The following is a 15395-nucleotide window of genomic DNA, read 5'->3' as shown; positions in this document are numbered from 1 at the left end:
TACATTATATAGGGCTAAATATATAACAGTTATATAACATTATATAACACTAACATAACATTATATAACCGTACATACTTCATTATTATTTCTGGTGACCGTCTTTCGCACGCTACCAAATGTTGTGAATTGCCTTGTGCCACTGTGGTTCTTCACCGTCACAACAGTGTGACAATATGAACCAGCTTTGACGTGAAGTGAGGCAACAACCTGTAATGCTAAGGGCAGATCTTGCCAGATCATGGTGCCAACGTGTCTACTGGTGCTGGCTGGTGTTGCATAGCTCAGTATGTACAGTCGACCAAAAAAGTTTACGGACCATGGGGTCTCAGAAAATGCTATATATACGAGCAGCCTTTAAAAGTAGCCAGTAAAACCGTACATCACAATGTTGTTCACATATACCAGTAAAGGCTGTAAATGGGAATACCAGGCTGCATTTTGAGGCTGTGGAGATATTCAGATTTTCGTCAGATCTCTTCGTCCGCAAACTTTTTTGGTCGACTGTACATAGAAGGTGACAAAGTCGAATGCCGAGTATGAGACGTGGGAGATCGTAGGGCTGACCCCAATATCTGGCATGTTCAAGTTTCGTCTTGTTGTTTCAGCTAGCTGCCTTACTCTGCATCAGACCAAGTGATACAATGCCACTAGAAATGCCGGTGCCAACCTATCGCTTGATGTAGACTGTCATCCTACATGGTTACTGCCCAGTTTATTTATTCATGGGCCTAAATGCTTTCTTTTTCCAGCCTTTGGCTGTTAATCACTTTGTGTATTTTGTTTTCGCTTGTGCAGGTATTGCGTTAGCCTGGGTGTCTTTACTGCAGTGCTTCGAATATTTAAGCATCCTCAGGTAAGTAAAGACGTGCATTTTTTACTGCAAAATTGCTAAAAAAACTGATAATAATGAGGTTGCACTGGAAGTTAACCATGTGTACATCTTGTTTAATATTGTTTTAATGGTGGAGTCAAAAAGTTGTGCAAATGAGTATATTCAGGTTCTTGTCAGCTGCATTTTAACAGTAACAATGCAAAATCACAAAGCAGATTGAACCTAATAGGCTTGTTGTTCAAGCTGAGGTGTTATTGAAAATATACTACAAAATGTGGCAAAGTCAATTTATATTTATACGGTTTATGTTGGTTGAAGCAAACAAAGGCAGCTTCTGCTGCCTCCTGTAGCTCGCAAGGTAGCCTTGACCTGCTCAAATAAACATTTGTCTCACTGAAGGTGGTACCATGTGGGGCTTGTTATTTTTCATTTCTGTGTAATATGACTCCACCTAAAGGGCTCCTCACCAGGTCTGGCCATCTTGAACTGACAAGCGCAGTGCATACAATGTGCACTAACGATGTGTCTGCTAAATATTACATCCTTACATGCCGCAAAAAGAGCTTAAATTTCTAACGAAACACCGTCTGCCTCTCCTTGTAGACGCCACGCTCCCAGCCAGAGTGTCGATATCAGTTGCACATGTGCGTCTACATACATGGCAGTGCGATCACTCGCAGTGACACGCGACTTTGAGAATTATTCAAGGCAACATCAGTTATCTTTTTTATGTGCTGCTTCAATAAGCCAATTAAAGTTCAGAGTAGTCATAAAACATACAAACCAAATATCTGCGTGTTTTTTGCTGTACTTGGTACTTTAGCAAGAGAGATGTATACCTCCGTTTCTTCTGCTGGTTGCAGTGCTTGTGTGCAGAAGATGAAACTGTCATTTTCTGTCGTGTTCCAGCGCTACGATCGTGCTCTTTCATCCTCTCACATCTGCCTCATTGCTCTTGGCAGGCACTGACTTGTACCACTAGTCAGGTGTTCTCGTGCAAAGCGCGTAAAATCATTTTCTGTGCAAAACAAGACAAGCACAACAGCTCACATGCAAAACCGTCACCAGAAGTGAACTACTCAGCAAAAGCATGAGAGAGAGAAAAAAACGTATCTGTCGCGTGATCCTCCGGGTCCAGTATGGGAGAAGAAATTTCGCTTTTGAAGCATAGATGGGGAAAGTGGAGAGAGTGTCTATGTTGTTGGAAATGCTTGCCTCCTGAAATAATGGGTTTGCGGCACTTCAGATATTTCTATCCCTGTTATTAATTAATTTGAAAAATTATTGCGGTAGTACACTTCATAGAGGGCACAGAACAGCTTCTAGCGTATACCCAAAATTTGCTGTGCGGCTTGGTGAGGGGCCTTTAAGAACAGTTCACGACCGACCAAGTTCTACATTCAGTTTTCTGTATCTGATAATTTATTTTAGAGTGCATGCTATAATGAAATTCAGCTATGCATGAGTGTGCTGGTTTTATAGGATGCAAGCAGTAATGACTCCTGCCTAGCCCACTTTTGTGTGACACTTCAAGGGAATGCTGCCTTTTCTGATGAGGACTTCAGCATTGTTCATGTAAGTCATCTTAAGCACTGTAGAAAGGATGTAGCTAAGTCAGCTGAACTATTGTTGAGTCGACTGACTTTGCAGAATCACTGTGAGTGGTTCGGTGACTATGGCATTCTGGTTTTGAGCACAAGGTTGTGGGTTCGATTCTAAGCCGTGATGACAGCCACATGGGCAGAATGCAAAAATACTCATGTCGGTATAATACTTACGGTATAATGTTCACTAGAACATCTTTCGCAGCAAATTCTTTTAAATGCTCTAAGACAACTGTTGAATTTAACTGGCACTTCTCAAAGTAGTGCAGTAACTTAGAGGAACCATAATGAACATTATGAGTACGGGTGTTCGAATAGTGAAATTGCTGAGTCAAGTAAAACATAAATTTTTAAAAAAGAAAGCCTTCGAATTTGAAATATTTTCTGATCTCTGAGCAAAGTGAAACATTTTAACAGAATTGAGTATTTCACAACTTTAATTAATGAATTGTCAAATCAAATGCGAATTGAATAGGAAAGATTATTTTATTTGTATACACAATTTCAAATATTTACACATGCCTGCATCTTAGTTTTCTTTTTCAAAACATTTTGTTATGTCTTGCTTCTTACGAGTTTACATTAAATTGCACCTTCCTTCAACAGCTTTGCTGAAAAAGGAAAGAAAAAAGACTGGTCTCATTTTCATGCAATGGCTGTCGAATCATTTACTTTATAACTTATGTTGAATCTAACATCGCTGAAAAATTTAAACTATGTTCTCAATTGCAAGCATGTTCAGCTATTTCGTTGTTTCTCTTACTGTGCAGAACACGACACTGAGCATTCAACAACCAGAAATCATTCTTTATGAAGGTAAGCCCAGCAATATTGCTTAGGGTTGGTCACTATAGTTGTTCAATTTTTGTTGACAGTTGTGCCAGTACACTATAACAGATTTACTCAAGAACACTTCAAAAGTGTATTTTAGATAGGGTACATATGTCCTTTAAAAAAATGTATTTCAGGTATGAGGTGCAGTTTCAAATTTCATGTCGGATAAAGATTACTCATTTCGTGTTTCGAACAATGAAATACATTCCTCTAAGTCTCAGTGTAACATGTACATGCCAGTGCAACATACTGCAGAGGGAGTCCTTCAAATTTGTTGAATTTCAACTTTTCATTTTCAAGTGAATGCACAAGCAAATTTTCAGACTTCAAAAATTAGGTGTCTGATGAAATGTGTTGTGCTTCACTTCACATAATACCATATGCTCATACCAGATCATGTTTGGCTAATTATGCTGCCATGCTGTTCCTATTTTCTTGCAAAAGAACTGCAATGACTGGTACTGAATAGTAGAAAATCATGGTTTTCTTAAGATCGCCCTTCATAATCTTCACTTTGTGGTGCCACGTATACTCACAGGAGTACGAACCATAGGGGGTTAGTCCTTAGTGAGCCATAGGGCTGTGTCAGCGGTCACCTCAAGTAATCAACGGAACCTCCAAGGAAATGTAGCTTAGCAGGATGCGTTGTTGGGCAAGTTGGTTCATTGTATATGGAAAGATTGGATGCGCTTTGTAGACGATCACAAGGAAAAAGACGGGACAGGCGCAAACTAACAACTGAGGTTTATTCGAGGGAAACTTAAATATCACCTAAATATCACTCTTAAATATCAGTTCATGCCAGCGCAGGCACATCAAGGTATCAGCAGCAGATAAGAGGAGAAAAAAACACGAAATCAGAAAAAAACCAATGGCGTGGCTCAGCTAATCATATTTTCTAGGAAACTTGCCTCCCTATTGTAAAGTATGATTGATGTGTCACTGATGCATGCTTGTCCCTTCTTTTTTATATAATATGCCTCTAGAAGTTCCCATGCTTTTTCGTTACTGCACTTGCATAGGATTTTAACCTGGTTGAGCAGAGGCCTGCATTTATGATCTAGGCAATGTTGCTGCTCCCAGTTTTTAATAGACCTTTCGTGTTCACGGATTCGCATGTTCAAACAACAACCCGTCTGGTCTATGTAAGTTTTTCCACATGTCAGGGGTATCTGATAAATAACGCCAACTTGGCAATCTACATGGGGGTTCTTGTGTTTCACGCCACAGCCACCTTGCTTCTTTGTGGCGTGAAGTCTGCCAATGCGGGCCCAAAGGTGACTCAGCTTGCAGGGAGCCGAGAAAACAAGTGGGACATTGTGCTTGGTTGCTATCTTCTTCAGATTGTGTGCAGTTTTATGGACATAAGGGATTATGACTGGCTTATGACAGCATTTCAGCAGACTTGCTTCAGTAGCAGTTTGCATGTACCATTTGCATGTGCAATCAGACATTTTGCTTAGCTTCAGTAAAACTTTTTTTTTTTTTTGCAGATAGGCTCCTTGAGGCACTGTATTCAAAGGAGTTTGTGATGAAGCACCCAGCCTTGCCCATGGTGAACGACGAGGACCTCAAGGAAGATAAAAAGAGATGCACAGTTGAGGAAGACACAGAGTCTGAAAGGGCTAGATTAAAGTCACTTGTTGCAAAGCTGCCTCAGGTAAACACATCTCTTTTCTCTTGTGAGTTGCAAAGCAATATACATTAAATTTAATTTTCCTTTTTTTTTTACTAAAATTTATCCATCCAGTTCAAGTTGTATCACATGAACCAGTTTACCTCCTATCAGTATAAGACTCCCGATGAATATGGTACCTATTAGACAAAGCACACATTACTCATCCTGCAAATGCAAAGGTGTAACCATCCTAACTTTACCTATCACCGCTCACCTGCTGGGTGTATCTGACAATTGGTCACTCAAATGTCATGAACATGCTGCACAGCTGAAAGTAAGCTTCACATAACAAAATAAGTCATGTTCTAAGCATTTGCACCATATTAGTCTCAAATCAAACAAGCTTTTGATCAGATTTTGCCGAAAAGCTTCACAGATATAAGTGACCACTGTGCAAAAATGCTACCGCCCACTGTGACTACTCAGTGGCCATGGTGTTGGGCTTTACAAAGTTGCGAGTTCGCGACCTGGCTGCGGCAACTGCATTACAATGGGGGTGAAATGTAGAAATGCTTGTGTACTGTGCATTGGGTGCATGTTAAGAACCCCAGGTGGTCAAAATCACTCCGGAGTCTTCTACTACAGCATGCCTTATAATCATATTGTGGTTCTGGTATGTAAAACCCTAGAATACATAATCTTCTTTTTTTGTGCAATAGGCAATTAATTCATAATCATGAGACAGCTACCTTTTGTTTGTGTTTCTGCACAACAATTTGTTCTACTGTTGAATCAAAGTTGAGTTTAAATTTACGGTTTGTTCACTTTCATTAGAAACAAGGCCTCCATATGGGAGCTAAAATGTCATGTTTTTTCTTTTTTTATGTTTTTTAGGTTGGTGTCTGTTCTAAATTTGACTATGAGCAATCCCAACCAGACAAACTTTTGTCGCACTCTTGATTTATTTAATTAAGCTCCTTTAGGATCTCTTTAAATGGAACTCAGGAGACCAGAGATATATGTTCTAACTAACAGGAGTTTCATTTTCTATGACAGATGTGCAGGGGTGCAGAACTGCATGTCATAAACACGACTAACACTCTTATCATAAACGGTAAACATCAAAAAGTGAAAGTAGCAGCTAGTTTCTACAGAAACAGAAAATGACAAAGTGCTTAGCATTCACAAAGTTTATTCTAGAACCAGTAGTCTCTGACCAACAATTCGAACTCAGTGGGGCTCCTTGTAAGTCTGAATAAACAGAAGTGAATTTGCCAGAAAATAAGTCATTTTATTCTCCAAGCGGTTGGGGGTGGAGGGCGGGGGTATAAAAAAGAAGAAAGCTTGTCAGACATGTTTCTGCATGCAAATGTGCTTATATGCAACTTGGTCAGTCTGTACTTCGACCATTGTCATGCTGTTGTTCCAATAGCCTAACATCTGTGGGTTTCCTTGCAAGAAACATTTTCTAGCACTTCTTTTGCTTCATCACCACCTTAATTGGGGCAAACATATAATGTGAAGTCTGCGTTAATTGAAGGTGCTTGATAATTTTGAGTGACAGAAATTTGTTCCTGGTTCTTTCTGAAAGAATGGCGTGATAGCTTGCTTCTTTGGTTTCGTTTACTGGGAGTTGTGAAAATGCTGGTTCCAATTTACAATTTTTTTTTTTCTGTTACCCAAATACAAAACTAATCGATTTTTGTTCCATTCTTGTTTCTGGCATTTGTTCCATTTAAGGGACAATTCTATTTATTAAGCAGTTTTCATTTACCAAGATTCTGCATATACAGAAGCACACGGTGCACCACAGTCCAACTTTTACTGAACTCCTCGCCACTGGTGGGATTTACCTAAAGCATCTCAGTGTGATATCATTCATAGCTTGCATTCTTTAAAGGGGCCCTGAACCACCCCTCAGGCTTGGTGAAAAAACACATTCTATGGACAGAATACTGTCCTGTTAGTGTCTCAGCCAAATTTTGTACTCGTGCACGACATGTGGGGCTCACAAGTGGACCACATTGTCACCTTTTTCTCAAACACTCGCTTTTCAACTTATGCCTTCTCCTCACCCTTTCGGGGCTGCCAGTGCGTGTCCCTTGACGTCATCAGGCAGATTCTTGTAGAGTGCTGCCATTGGCTGATAGCTAGCATCAATCAAAAATGGTGTTTGGATCAGTGCTCTTATTCCTGTTGTTACTTTGTATAGGTATTTATTGACTCACTGCGTATAATTATTGACGCAGTTTACTAAATAGGCTGAAGTAAGGGAAAATCTGCATGTTGAATTTCGATAAAAATTGTGTACTTCTAGAAGAAGCTGACTATCATCTGTTAACACTCAGCCGCAGCCACACGCATAGGGAATAAACTTTGACCATACTGCTAATCGGTGTCGTAGCCATTCGGTCTCACTAGTTTCGATTAGTTTTGAACACTCAACTAGCCTCAAACCATGCGAAACTTAAGGAGAGACTACATATACTTTTGCCAGCGAGTGCTTACTCCTGGCAGCTCTTGGTTAGATGCCTTGACAGACATAGCTTCATAGTGAGCTATTGACGATGCTTCTAAATGCACAATTTGGATGTGGCTACTATCCATTGGCAAGCTGGTGCAATGCAAATCCAGTCCGCACCATGTAGTGTAACGTAGCACGGCCAGACTATTTCACATATGCGCAAGCGCACACTTCAGCCCTGTCGTGTGCATAGCAAATGCATTACAGTTCCATGCAGCTGAGTCTGCTACGTAATGTAGACATCATGTCCACCGCAGGATGCTGTGATGAGTCCACTAGCTTAGTTCACTGTGGCTCGCTGTGGACAACCTGAGTGGCCTCTGTGGGCGACATGGTCTCTGTGGGCGATGTGGCTCCAGGTGCGAGTCAAGCCTGCCCGAGCTCCAGCATCTGACCGGAACAGGTCGTCTACTTTCCTAGATGCGCACCTTCGAGCTTTGTCATGATCATAGTCGAAGCTCATTACGTGCGAACATAAAGATGACATTTCATTTGACCCTCAGAGATTGTGTCATTATTGTAGAGATAAGTGCGAAGGGAAATGTGCTGCTTGCCAGGAAATGAAAGAAGGCCGTGCCTAGCTATCTATAGTGCACCCTGGCACAGCAAAGGGGTAAGACACTGTGAACTCCACTGTAAGTTGAAGGATAGCCTCCGATATTGGCTATATTCGTGAACATCCAAAATTAAATTTGAACTGCGTGTCATGGTGTCATTCAGTAGGTGGAATGTCAGGGGCATGCCCCGCTCCATCGTTGCCTTTGCAGGGCAAGGCATTGAAGAAGGAATGGGAGCTGTGGAAAAGGGATCATAAGCGATCTTTGATTGCCAATAGCTCTATTTCTGCTGAACCCATTGACATACTTTTTATGGCAAAGTATTCCTTAGTCTATTTTAACTTCAAATTATTTCTCGACTTCAATACAAAGTGGTTCAAGGCCCCTTTAATAAATATTTCATTATGTAAAAGCTTTATATTTTCTTTCAGGCAACATGCATAAAAGTGGAGTCAGCATCCATCAAAATTCTCAGGGAAAACTGGCAAAAGTATGTCAACATTCTGCTTTTGCTTTCAAATAATCATGTTTGTATAATCTGTGTGTATGGCAATGGGCCTATTACAAGGAGCATTTCACACATGTAATAAGCTATAATAAACATAGAGGATTTCTTGGCCTAAAAGTTACAACAAGAAACAAATATTTTAACATTAAGTTTACTTTTTTTTCTGGTTGTAACTGAACAAGCATTGAGCCCCTAGGTTTCCTTTATTCTGCTTGCTCATGTGTATGTTTGTGTCATCGTCATCATCACTGCCCACAAATGCTAGGCTGCTGTTTTGTTTTTTTACAATGGTGTTGTGAGTTACATGCTTAAGAGAGAGAGAGAATCAACTTTTATTGAGCCCTTAGTAAAGGTTGGTGCGCGCTGGCACCAGACGGGGTGGAACCTTCTTCTCAGGTCCCATGCGCGTCCAGCAGTTCCTGGCCCTTAGCTGCCAGCGCGAGCTGGCTCTTTAGGTTGGGACTGGACAACAAGGTCTCCCGTCGCTCGGGGTCGGTTGGGGTCGGGGTCGGCTCGGGGTCGGTTGGGGCTGGGGCTGGAGATGGTGGGGGTTCTTAAGCTTAGTGCACTCTGCAAGGATGTGTGCTAGAGTGTCTTTTGATTGTCTGCAAAACAGGCATGACGTGTCATGCTTTGTTGGGAACATTTTTTGCAAGAGCACGGGAGGCGCTAGCGCCCCCACTTGTGTGCGTCGCACGATCGTTTGCTGCCTTCAGCTGAGTTGCAGATGTGGACAGGGAAGCCTACATCTGTCGCTTCTGTACATTTGGGTGATGTTCTTGTAATTTGTCACGGTGTGCGGTAGCTCTGGCTCGTCCTCGGCCTGCATCGACAGTTCTCGGGCATAGTCATCGGCGAGTGCATTGCATTCCACTTGCGAGTGGGCTGGGACCCACACGAGCTCAACGGCCCGTTCCGGTGATTTGTGTTTGGTGAGGATTGCGAGTGTGAGAGTGATGTTCCCCTTGCGGTAGCTTGCGTAGGTGGTCTTGGAGTCTGTGACCGCGGTCCTCACTCCCGGTTGTGCAAGTGCAAGGGCCACGGCCACTTCTGCTTCGACTGTATTCGTCGTCCATATCGACGCGGCTGTGACCAGTTTATCGATGGTGGTGACGACCGCCGTTGCTCTGGTGCTGTGCTTGGGAGGCAAGGTGTCTGCGTAGAGAACCTCGGGGTCCTCTTCCAGCTGTCGAGCCAGTGCCTTGGCCCGCGCAGAGCATCTCTCGTCGTTCCTCCCCGCCTGCATGTTCTGGGGGAGGGGCTTGGTCTTAATAATGTCTCTCCACATTGTGGAGAGCAGCTCCGTTGTCGGTTGCTGTTCAAATTGCCATCCTATCTTGCGTAGGACGGCCCGGCCGTGCTCTGTCTGGCTCAGCCGTACTCTCTGGTGGGATAGGTGTGCTTCCATCAGCTCTTCCACCGTGTTGTGGGCACCCATGTCCAGCAGCTTCTGCATTGACAAGTAGCCTGGGATGCCCATGGCGAGCTTGACTGATTTCCTTATCGTCGTGTTCAGTGTCACGCGGTTCACCTTCGTAAGCTGGAGTTACGAAGCGGAGTACGTTATGCATGACATGATGAATGCCTGCACTAGGCGCAGTGCGTATTGTTCTTTCATCCCTCTGTTCCAGTTGGTGACTCTCCGGATCATGCTCAGGACCTGCTTTGATGGGGTCTTGATTTTGTTACGGCTGCGTGCGCCTTGCCCCTCACTGCGCAACAGCAGGCCCAGTATCCGGATCTGCTGCGTTGGCTTAATTTCTGTGCCGTCGATGGTGATAATTATGTTCTGCGGCAGCTCTTTTTTTGGTCTTCTGGGCTGTACCATGAGCAGCTCCGATTTCTGTGGAGCGAAGCTCAGGCCGCAGGTCGTGGCATACTCGTGGACGGTCGTTGCTGCTCTCTGCAGGGCTTCCTCCGCCCAGGCATCGGACCCCGCGCGGTTCGTCCACACCGTTATATCGTCGGCATAGAAAATGTGGTACACACCTATGATCTGATTGAGTAGTTCGGGCAGGGCCAGGAGGGCCAGGTTGAAAAGCAGAGGCGACAGGACTGACCCCTGTGGGGTACCCCTGTCTCCGAGCTTCACAGGCTCAGACCATTCCTTTCCTATCCGGATAGTTGCCGTTCTATTGGTTAGGAAATCTTTAATATAGCCGTAGGTCTTGCGGCCACACTCCTTCTTGCGCAGGTTCTCGAGCACGCTAACGTGGGACACGTTGTTGAAGGCCCCCTTGAAGTCCAAAGCCAGTATAACTCGGGGCGCGTGCCTCGTTGCTCTCTTAATCACTAGTACAAGTAATTGGATCAGGGCGTCTTGGGTGCTCAGGTGCTGGCGGAATCCATACATGGTCGCCGGCATCTGACTCGTCTCATCCAGGTGTGCTTGAAGTCTTCCAAGAACCATGTGTTCCATGACAAGCTTAAGATCCCCATTGCATTCCATGGATCGTCACGCGTTGGCTTTGTCTTTCAGGTTGTCATTAGCCAAGATCGACAAACTGAGGAATTAGAATTGCTCAGCATGGGGCAGGTCAACACCACTGGTGTTGACAAAACTTGCCTGCAACTGCCCGTGAAATCTGGAAACTCTGTTTTACAGTGAAGCTGTATATGCCTAAGCGAAACACTCGTGGTCCGACCACAGAAACCCTACTGCGGGATTATGAGCCATTGTTTAGGGGGGCATGAGCCATTGCATTCGTCTTGCGTGACAGACGGACAAATTTCTCGTTGGGTAGGCATAGAAATGCTTACGCATTTAGAACATGTGCATTTATCTACGTGTTATTGCAGGGAAGGGGCACAGAGGAGGACGGGGTTAAGACAAGATCATGGTGACACAATTATCTCGCAACAAAGGTGTGGCGCAACCTTGGCTATGCCAATAGTGACATCGTTTCTCTCTTGCAGCAGAGCACACACACAGCAGTCTCTCTCCAGTTTCGAAATGGGTTCAGAAATGTGTTCCTGTCTTGAATGAAATAGAATGTGCAGCCCCTATGTATCACTTGGTAACTACAGTGCATAACCGAGTCCTAAGCACTGTGATTAACGCATTACGAAATACAAATCCATAAAATAATTCAGGAAGACTTTGATGAACCCGCTGGATTAACACAATGAACTGCTCATTGCGCCCCTACATGATGGTTATTATGTGAAGCACAATGTGTGGCATTTCAAATGTGATAAACCCAAGCCAAGCATGTACGGAACCTCATTAAGAAACAAAAAATTAACCAATAATTGAGATAGACATTAATAAACCGTCATACTTAACCCAGTAATAAACATCGGGGCCACACATTTCAGCTTCACTGCTTTACTAGACTTACCAAAACACATGGTAGACTCTGTTCACTGTGTTATATATAAGTTAGTACTTGGCACTTTATGAAATTAAATATAACAATATAAGAGTCAAAAGGAAAGGCGATGTGATTTGAAAGTGCCAGCAAATGATACACCTTATGTATGTATGTCATAAATTGATATCGCTCTAAATATAGAAGTCATGTCTTAGGTGAACTTGCACGTGATTTTACTCTTTATCTCTACATAAACATTTTGCTTAGATGTGCAGAACCAGTTTGCAATAACGGAATCACATCCCAAACTTGCAGAGGTCTCTTCCTCGAGGCACGTGCTTTCACTGCTGAGCTGCTGCAGGACTCCAACCAAAGTTGCTTTGCCACATGTATGCTATCCCTCTCCAACGTATCTCTCACCGGTGACCAATTCCACCTTGTTGCACTTACAAGGGCCGAAGCCACAGGCAAGGTGAGGTGTTACACAGTGGCAACTGTTTAAATGCATTTGCTGTTGCAGGCTCTCTCCATCATCATCATCATCATCATCATCGTCATCGTCATATTTTATGTGACCACTACAGGACGAAGGCCTCTCAACGATCTCCAATTACCCCTGTCCTGCGCCAACCAATTCTAACTAGCACCCACAAATTTTCTCATTTCATCGCCCCACCTAGTCTTCTGCCGTCCTCAACTGCGTTTCCCTTCTCTTGGTACCCATTCTCTCCTCCTCACTCAAGTTTGTGTAAGCCATTTGAACATAGCCATCAGCCTCAGGCTGAATAAATAAAGGATCTCATCCAGTATATAATTGTGGGCCAGCTGCGTACCAGCCAAGATTTTTACCAGAGAGCTATGCCAAATCGGTTTCCGAGACTTGTGCCACATCGAAGAAGAAAATGGTGTTGCTGGTGCAGTGTGTCCAATCACCTTCATGCAAAATGTGCCACTATGTCTATTGTAGCTAGCAGGTACGCTTAAAATCTCTGGCATTAGAGTGAAATTATGCTGTACACTTAAACCCCCTTATAGGTATAGTAGTACCTCGGTCATGCATTTTGGAAGAAAAAAAAAATGTGTGAAAACGTACAATCCAAAGTAACAAAAAAATTGACAGACTCAATTGTTGACATCTACGTAATGCGAAGCGTCGCACGGATTGTTGCGGCACAAGACACCGACGTGCGTTCAGCTGATAGTGCTCAGGCAGCCCGAGATGCATTTTGTTGATTTTCTATTGCATGGTGGTTTAAGGGGGCGACAGGAAAACGAAAGGAAATCGAGCTGATGGGCGACACCGGATGCCGCCGAAGCGAAACATGATGCCCACATTGTGCCGCCTGCAGCAGGGAACGGCAGCGTGTTTATTATCGCCTACTAAATGTGGCAGTGTGCTACCAGTGGCACTATGCGCCACGTGCTGTAAAACAGATAGGTGAAGATACTTATCGCAATGAGTTTGGCGGCGATAGTTGTGAATGTGGTGTGCGACGGCTCGAGTGAAGATTTGCTGGTACCGGAATAAGAAACTGTGTGCACCATCATTTTCACATGGAACGAGCGGCTATATACTGTTCTCGATTGCGCATGCCTTGCGCCTTTTTTTTGTTCACATGGGACCTAGCGGCCGGAAAACGTATACAATCGCAGTCTGCAGCAGAACACGGCGGCACGTTTTAGTTATCGCCTGTTAAAAGTGTGCTCTACGCATCCGATAGTGCCACGTGCTGTGAAACAAATAAGTGAAGATGTTTATCGCAATAGGATTGACAGTGATAGTTTTGAATGCCGCGTGACACGACCAGGGAGAATATTTGCTGGTACCAAAAGGAAAAACGTAGTGTGCGCCATTGTTTTCATATGAGATAGGCGGGCGAGTATTGCAGTGAAACTGCTGCGATGGGCAGCTGTATACTGTTGTCGATCGCGTGCGCATCGCACATTTTCTTGTTCTTGTTAACATGGGATCTAGTGGTGGGAAAACATATACGATTACAATTTGGCGACATACTGAACGTTGGTGCCAAAAATTGTCTTTTCCGGGAACGTATCAATGGGTAAAAAATGAGTATGACTCTATCGGGTCCTTTTTTGTGTTCTTGATTGCGAATGTTGGCACCAGGAAGACGTACGTTCAACGAGGTTCTACTGTATACCAGTTTTAACAATGTATCGGTTGTAACAATGAGAAGCTGCTGCACCGTCAACTTTTGTATGTTTTCTATAGTGAAATAATCCCACTTACTACAATGCCCCTATGCCACATTGTTGCCACATGAAGTCTGGCTGCGGGTAATGTAATGAGAAATCTTTGAAAAGAAAAAGACATATTTGAGCCGCTGCACCTTCACCCGCCGCCCCAACGGCCGCTATGCGCTCATACAATAGAACCTGTTTTCCAGCCTTCTCCGCATCGCCAGCCTTGCGCGCCTCTCTCTCATCGCCCTTCCACCCTTGCAAACATGAATAGGCTGCATCAACTGCACTGGCAGCGCTGCTCCCAGATTTATCATTGGCTCTTAATTCTGACCAGTTGAGTCAGCGAATTTAATCCCTCATGCTCATGCTTGTTGGTTGTGTCGAAGTGTTTCCTCCTGGCCACCTGATTTCTCCGCCTCATTTGACCTGCTACCAAACGAAAGATGACGGATCTGCCCACTGATCATCGGCAATACACAATGTTGCCTGTGAGAAGAAAGCAAACTGCTATAAATTTGGAAACGTAAAACGTAAGAAAGTGTGCTACTTGGTGAAGAAGTACGGACTATCGCGACCAGCAGTGTCGACAATCATCTGCTCGGCAGGGAAGTTTAACAAAGAAAACTGCTTGGTAGACGGCGGGGGCAAACACGTTTGACAAGGTGCCTATAAAGAGGTGGAAGAGGTCCTCTATGAATGCTTTCTCAGTGCCCAGGCCATTAACTTGCCCATCACCAGGCCAGTTCTGTCCACGAAGGTGAAGCAGTTCGCTCTACTCATCAACAATGTGGACTTCCAGCCAGTTGGGTACAGCGCTTCAAAGAGAGGCACGCCATTGTTTAGAAAGCAGTCACTGGCGAAAGAGCTTTGCATGACGTGGAAGCGAAACAGTGTCCTGCATCCTCAACAATTACGTTGACATCAATGTATATAATGGTGACGAAACAGGACTGTTCTTCCAGATTTTGCCTTCCAAGACACAAGCACTCAAAGGAGACACGTGTAAGGGCAACAAAAACAGCAGGCTGTGCCTTGCTGTGTTTTTGTGCGGCAACATGGACTGGAGTGACAAGTGCCCCGCATTTGTCATTGGGAAATAAAAAAAAGTCCGCACCGTTTCTGCAATGCTGCCAGGATATTGGTACGCTACTGTCACAACTGCAAGACATGGATGGCGTGAAAGCTTTTTCGGGAGTGGCTCTTGGAGTTCGATCAATGTATCAAGCAATCTAAGGGGAAGGTGGCACTCATCCCAGATAATTGTAGTGCTCACCGCTCCATGCCCAAGCTCTCAATTGTGGAAGTTTTTATGCGAAGCATATTACGAGGGCTCAACCCAGCTCCTCAGGCGCGGCGGTGACCATGAAATCACGTGACACCGTGACGTCACGACAGAGGA

At 44.1% G+C, this 15395-nt stretch overlaps 1 protein-coding gene across 1 annotated transcript in view; it reads left to right on the top strand.

Annotated features, from left to right (window-relative positions):
• Positions 1–15395, top strand: part of hob (bridge-like lipid transfer protein family member hobbit) — a 113752-nt gene that overhangs the window by 10985 nt on the left and 87372 nt on the right. The window contains exons 6-11 of the mRNA XM_065427433.1: positions 799–856; positions 2318–2410; positions 3210–3255; positions 4767–4933; positions 8404–8462; positions 12110–12266. Of these exons, the coding sequence (XP_065283505.1) occupies positions 799–856; positions 2318–2410; positions 3210–3255; positions 4767–4933; positions 8404–8462; positions 12110–12266 (580 nt within the window). The remainder of the gene's footprint in view (positions 1–798; positions 857–2317; positions 2411–3209; positions 3256–4766; positions 4934–8403; positions 8463–12109; positions 12267–15395) is intronic.

Source organism: Dermacentor albipictus, chromosome 2, assembly GCF_038994185.2.
Source record: "Dermacentor albipictus isolate Rhodes 1998 colony chromosome 2, USDA_Dalb.pri_finalv2, whole genome shotgun sequence".
Taxonomy (NCBI): Eukaryota; Metazoa; Arthropoda; class Arachnida; order Ixodida; family Ixodidae; genus Dermacentor; species Dermacentor albipictus.
Note: the sequence above shows the minus strand (reverse complement) of the source record. Positions and strands in the feature narration are given on the sequence as shown.